At 49.8% G+C, this 6,446-nt stretch overlaps 1 protein-coding gene across 1 annotated transcript; it reads left to right on the top strand.

Annotated features, from left to right (window-relative positions):
• The first annotated feature begins 337 nt into the window (after nt 1–337).
• LOC130596810 (putative P2Y purinoceptor 10) lies at nt 338–6,136 on the top strand. Its single transcript, XM_057404778.1, has 2 exons — nt 338–493; nt 3,909–6,136. The coding sequence occupies exon 2, from the start codon at nt 3,959–3,961 to the stop codon at nt 5,066–5,068; it is 1,110 nt and encodes a 369-aa protein (XP_057260761.1). The 5' UTR covers nt 338–493; nt 3,909–3,958; the 3' UTR covers nt 5,069–6,136.
• Nucleotides 6,137–6,446: the final 310 nt, after the last annotated feature.

Genomic DNA, 6,446 nt, shown 5'->3' with positions numbered 1-6,446 from the left:
ATTATTACCTTCCAGTAACTTGCACTGGCACAGGTTTCAGTTTTCCTTTAGCAAGTACTTATTGGAAGCTTTTTGCTTCTGTATTTTATAGTTTCTAGCAAGCAACTGCAGATAAAAGCAGAAGCAGCTGGACCGAAGGACAGCGTCGCCTAACACAACTTCTATGCGAGAAAGAAATCCATGTCCAAGGTCTCCATCGCACGGCACTTGGATCAAATGATGTCATCGCCTTCCCAGTTGTTTTAACGTCATTAGCCGTACACGTTTTGTGTGGTGAAGAGAAACAAAATACAGGATTTCCTGTTCTGCTACCACTCTACTGGGCTGCAGATGCCGGCAGGATCCCAGCGCTCTGAAAACATGTGGAAGTTTAACAAGGAGTCGCTGGGGCTGGGATTGCTGCGAGAATTGGTAGGAAATAACAGCAGAAAGCTTGCTCCTCCTGCTGTGTAGCATGGATGTCACCCCCCTGAAGGATGGGAGTCACAGGAAGGTAAGCTGGATTTTGCTGTGTGCTTTCATCTGTAGATCGACACTATCGCAGCTTTGAGCAGCGTTACCTATTAGTTGTTTTAGCTCTTCCTCAAGAGATCTTATCAGGCAGAAACTGGTGCAACATCCGCAGCAGCTTCTGACTGTGCCCATGTACTTCTGCCTCGCTCGGCTCCGAGGGGTGGGTGAGCGGAGCTCAGTGCATCCATGCAGGCTGCTGTGTACGGCAGTGCACAGGGAAAGCCGGCTTTATCCAAAATACTTCAGTTTTGACGTTACTGACAGAAGCTGCCATCAGTGACCAGCTCTGTTTGCGTACTTCCTATTAGTGCCTAGATTAAACAAACAAGATTATTGCTTAAAACACGAGTTCCAGAAAGCCTCCGCAACCTCAAACCAGGAGCTTATTTCAAGCCAAAAGTGTATTTTTGTTTGCTGAGCTTCTTTTCTCTCCAGCATCCCAGGCCTGGGCAGGGTTGAAGGGAGGCAGCTCTGCCCCAGTCCCCCAGCCCTGGGGCTCTCCCAGGCACGCCTGGAGTGCAGCTTTGGGCTGGTTTATCCAACCGAGCCATGGAAAAGATGAGGATGAGCTTTGCCAGTGGATTTGGGAGCCGTAAATGCAGTACCGCAGCAATGTAGGGCTGGGTGGGGCGCACAGTGATTCAGAATAGCCAGGCAATTTCCAATACTGACAGCCACATACGCCTCCAGGAACAGATACTGCTAACACTCAGAAAAAGAAATGCGGTGTTTCAATAGCTGCCTTAACCACCTAATTAATTGCAGAGTTAACTGATGTTTAATTAATTGTAGTGCTGCATCCACAACCTGTGGTCTTACTCCTCTGGCAATGATATTGGTCTCCCCTCTCTTAATTTCAGTGTGCATCTGGATAAAACTCAGCTTTGCCACCTAAAAAGTCACCCCTCACCTCCTCAAGTCTTGCCCATGTATATCTGTGCCTGGATGAAATAGGAAAACAATCAAGGAATGGCAGGGAGTATTTAGTATATGAAGTTGCTGAACAAAAGCCCCGCCAAAGCCCATGGGAGCATCTCTGCCCCAACACCAGCATCACCAACAGCAAAACGCGGAGGGAGCCGGAGGGGCTTGGGGCAAAGTGCAGATGGAGGGAAAGCAAAAACTGGAAAACAATAATAAATACAGAATTCCACCCTTTTGGGAAGCGCTGCAGTGAATGGGCACTGGCTTGAGCCCAGACCAGCAGCGGCTCCATGGGAGCTCCACCTAAGAACCAAAAGTGCCAGGTACCAGGAATGACACCAGGCTCTCCCAGCGGGAAACAGGCACTACTGCACTCCCAGGGAAAGCCAGCAAGGAGGCTCCCGATGGTCACTCCTGCAGGGACACGGATTAGGATTTGGGCAGAGACACGTGGCAGGGAGGAAATGGCAGGACAGGGACAACAGGCACTTTAGTCCTTCCCACAAGTCCAGACCAGCAAGTGCCACCTTTGTCACTGGCAGACCATGACACAAGCTGGGAATAGCTGCATTCCCCCATGCTCTGCAGCAGTTTTTCCCTCCCCACTTTCTGCAGGGATGTAAGGACATGTTGTCTTGCCATCATTTTTCCCAGGGTTAAACAGACTCCATGCAAAGGGCACCAGCAAAGAGCAGGGCCAGTGTGGAGCACAAGCCCCTTGTGATTTTCAGGCAGGTGAGGGGTGAGTGGGGATGCTGCACAGGCCTAAGAGTTTTGTTTGTCACTGTCCCCTTGTGACAGATGTCCCTGCTCCCCTGCCGTGTCCCAGCTTGGTGGAGAATCAGAAACCTCTGACCTGGCACCACCAGCTCAAGCACAGTCTGCAACCAGAAGGTGCTCGAGTCCAGCATCAGCCAGGGTTTCACTTCAGCATTGCTTTTTTTGCAGCCAAACCCTGGAGAAATAAGCAAGGGGGAGAGAGCAATTAGGGAAGGACTCAGTTTGGAAAGCAGGGCATCTGCACAGAAACACAGGGAAATGGACCAACACTGCAGGCAGCGCGCAGCCAGCTGAGAGGCAGCGCCTGTATTTTATACTTATATATGTGTGTGTGTGTGTATAAATGTAGAACCTCCTTCCTGAGACTGAAAATGCCACAATCCCCCTGGAGAGCTGCCTAGGTGAGGAGGAGCAGGGTAGAGGAGCCTTCACCCTGCACCTCAAAGCAATGCTGGGCTCTGCCAGCCAGTCCCTGGCTGCAGGAGATGAGCTTTTAGAAATCCATCTCCATGGCAAATGCCAGGCTCAGGGCTGTGGGAAACGGCATCACTGGCTGCTGCTTCATTAAATACCACTGTTGAGGGTTTCAGTGGCAACAGGAATAGGTGCTCAGGGCTCTACCAGATCAGGCTCTGGTCTCCAGAAGGGAAGGGGAGGCTGCTCAACACTTTGCAGGCAGCTACAGGCTGTTCCCAAGGGGAAAACTGCACTGTTTTGATGCAGATGATGCCCTTGGTTTGTAATCTCTGCTACTAAACCACCTCTTCCTGAAAGATCAGACCATTTCCCCTGAGCTCTGCTCACAAACAGCAAAATCCATCGCCTGTCTGGAGAGCTGCACAAGTACCTGTGAACTCCCCATGACCCACTAATACCCTCAGCTGGCTCGATGACGTGAAACGGGCAAATGGATGAAAAGAATTCCTACTGTAACTCAAAGGCAGATGTATTCATCTTCCTTCATGACCTGAGCTGTTGCTGGAGGATAATTTCTGTTGCTACAACACGATGCCTGCACAATGTGCCGTGAGTGCCGGAATTGAGTTAGCAGGACGGGCAGAGCAGCTGGCATGTGTTTGGCCAGCTATTAGCTTATAAATGCAGCCTTAAATCTGGAGCCAGAGCTCTGATAGATCTGTCTGCACCTCTTCCACTGGCTTCTGCTTCGGTCAGCTGCCTGCCAGCACCATCGTTTGCTGATGGTAATTATTGCCCTTGCTGCTGATTATATCATGCACGGATCCAAAAAGACAGTATTGAGATCCATTTGAAATCCCTATTTACAGTCCTACTAAGATTGCTTGTAGACATAGAGAGCATCAATTTGATGGGAGTTTGACAGAAAACTACATGCAATAAACATGGTCCTGAAAAAAATCACAGGGAGCTGAAGTAGCATCCTGGCATTAACAGTAAAGAGATTAATGGCACAGAACTCAATTGCAGTGTCACCAAATTGTGGCATCACCTTAAAGGGTGGCAGGGTACGAAATCCTGCCAAGCACATCCAAAAGTAGCTGCAGGGAAGATGCCCAGGATGCTGCCTGTAAGTGAGGTCTGGCCCTGCACCCTTCCCAACACACACCCTGTGCTGTACACATACCTACACAAAACTTACTCCTCTGTACTGAAGTGCATTTACTCTATACTGGAGATTTTGGCTTTTCAGCATCTGATTTTACTCCTTACAGGAACTCTTCACCTGCTTTAATTGCCCCATGAGTGAAGAGACTCAGCCAAGATGGAGAGCAACGCGTCCTCCGGGAACTGTACCAACCCCCAGATGTCCTTCCAGTCCACCCTGTACGCCACCACGTACACCCTCATTTTCATCCCTGGCCTCCTGGCAAACAGCGCTGCCCTGTGGGTCCTGTGCCGCTTCATCAGCAAGAAGAGCAAAGCTGTCATTTTCATGGTCAACCTGGCTGTGGCTGACCTGGCCCATGTCCTCTCGCTGCCCTTACGGATGTATTACTACATAAACCACAGCTGGCCATTTGGAAGCTTTCTGTGCCAGGTGTGCTTCTACCTGAAGTATCTCAACATGTACGCCAGCATTTGCTTCCTCACCTGCATCAGCATCCAGCGGTACCTCTTCCTCCTGCATCCCTTCAAAGCCAATGACTGGAAACGGCGGTACGACGCAGCTATCAGCGCTGCTGTCTGGCTCTTCGTTGGGGCAGCTTGCTTACCCCTGCTTGTAGTGAGGAGCCCAGCCTTGTCCAACAACATAAACACGTGCTTCTCGGACTTGGGGGTGAAGCAGCTCAGCCCAGGAGCCTCCATTGCACTGGTGACAGTAGCAGAGCTGTTTGGGTTTGTCATCCCCTTCAGCATCATTGCCTGCTGCACTTGGAAGATGTGGCAGTCCCTGCGGGAGGGCCCAACTCAGCTGCAAAACACCAGTGAGAAACAGAAGGCTTTGCGCATGGTCTTGATGTGCGCGGCTGTCTTCTTCATCTGCTTCACCCCCTACCACATCAACTTCCCTTTCTTCATGATGGTGATAGAGAACATCATCCAGGACTGTGCTATTCACAGGAGCACGCTCCGCTTCCACCCCATCTCCCTCTGCTTGGCGAGCCTCAACTGTTGCCTGGATCCGGTCCTCTACTACTTCATGACCTCCGAGTTCCAGGACCATCTGCTTCACCACAGCTGTGTCACCCTGCGAGCCTGGTTCACACGCCGCGGGAACCTCTCCATCACTGAAACCAGCCACGACATTCGGATGAAGAGAAACCTTCCACGCCTCAAGTTTTTGTCTCTTCCCAAGTTCTTTGGCCGAATAAACAGCATGGAAATCCCTGCCATGCCACCTGACGAGCTTCTGCTGGAGTCCATCTCTTGAAAAGCATAAGCCAGTTTCTGTCCCTGTACGTGCTTCTCATAGCTCAAGTGAAGATTGTGTTAGGTCTCCAAATATGTCATTACCCTTGTGTGCAGCAGATGACAGAACCTGACCTAGAAGGATATTTCGATGTTGGTTGAGTTGTTGCTGCTGGGGAGTATTTGTCTTACATAGTTCTCTGTTGTGATGTTAAAGTACCCAAAACAGCTGTCATGATGCCAGTAATTCTCCTGTGCTGAGCCGCAGCCAGGTTCAGATCCCTCATTTCTCTTGTTTGAATGCTTCTACGTATTTGTCATTTTGGAACATCCTTCTGAATCCTGAGGTGTAAGCAGGCAGCTCAGCCTCAGCACAGCTCGGGCAGGAAGCACTGGGGGAGTTTTGGACCCCCAGCTGCACATACCTGTGGCTCACAATGACTTAAAGCATCCTCCATGCTCTCATGAGGCTCTAGATCAGGACAGTTCATTATCTCCATGTAGATTGAACCTATTCTCATTGCAAAAAAATCAATCACTTCTACCTAACCTAGACTGAAACACTATAACTTTACCGACATATATCAAGCAAAGAGTATTAACCTATGTCCACATCAGCGTTGAAGGGAGTTTTCAAACAAACTGGGCTCAGTTCCCACTACTGAAAAAGGCACTCAGAGCCAAGCAAAGGAGTCCACCTGGCCCTTGGGAGCTATGGGATGCTCAAGTGACTATGAGGGGGTGAATACTTGGAAGACAGACAGTGACTGGATATCCCATGAAAAAAGAGGAAGGATGAAGGATGTCTCCCAGAGGACATTTACTTGCAGAGACCCAAGGCATGCCACGGAAGGGAGGAACAGTAGTTGGTGTTGCCATGTCTTGTGTTGTTATTAGGAGCCTTGTGTTATTTGGCATTTTGCTAAAGCCTGTGGTCGCAGATTAAGATGCTATCCAAGCCTCTCAGTTTTGCTTTAAAAACCAGAAAAGGTCCCAGCCTTCACTGGGTACTGAGAAAAGTTTACAAAGCTGACCCAACGGCGTCCTTAAAGCTTCAAACTCGGGAGGAAATAAAATGATCTCAACCCAAGGTTTAGCATCATGGGTATTACTTTAAGTGCTTGTCAATGGTCTCATTAGTCACATGTCTGCTCCCAGAGCAATGACAGTCTGCAGAGGGGAACACCCCACTTTGGGACTCACAGAGGTCCTGTTGCCACCGTGGCCCTCCGCACAGTGGCCAAGTGGCCAGAGCAGGGGTTTCCTCCTTGTGGGTTAAGGCTTTGATGGCTGCAATGCCAAAAACCCCTCAGGGAATTACATAAGTAAACATAGGCAGAGGGGGTTTGATCGGAAACAGCTTTGCCGATAATTGAATGCACATTTCCAACCCATGCAGC

Source organism: Pezoporus wallicus, unplaced genomic scaffold (assembly GCF_028554395.1).
Source record: "Pezoporus wallicus isolate ANWC-B61680 ecotype Strahan unplaced genomic scaffold, APGP_CSIRO_Pwel_v1 contig_5104, whole genome shotgun sequence".
Classification (NCBI taxonomy): Eukaryota; Metazoa; Chordata; class Aves; order Psittaciformes; family Psittacidae; genus Pezoporus; species Pezoporus wallicus.
Note: the sequence above shows the minus strand (reverse complement) of the source record. Positions and strands in the feature narration are given on the sequence as shown.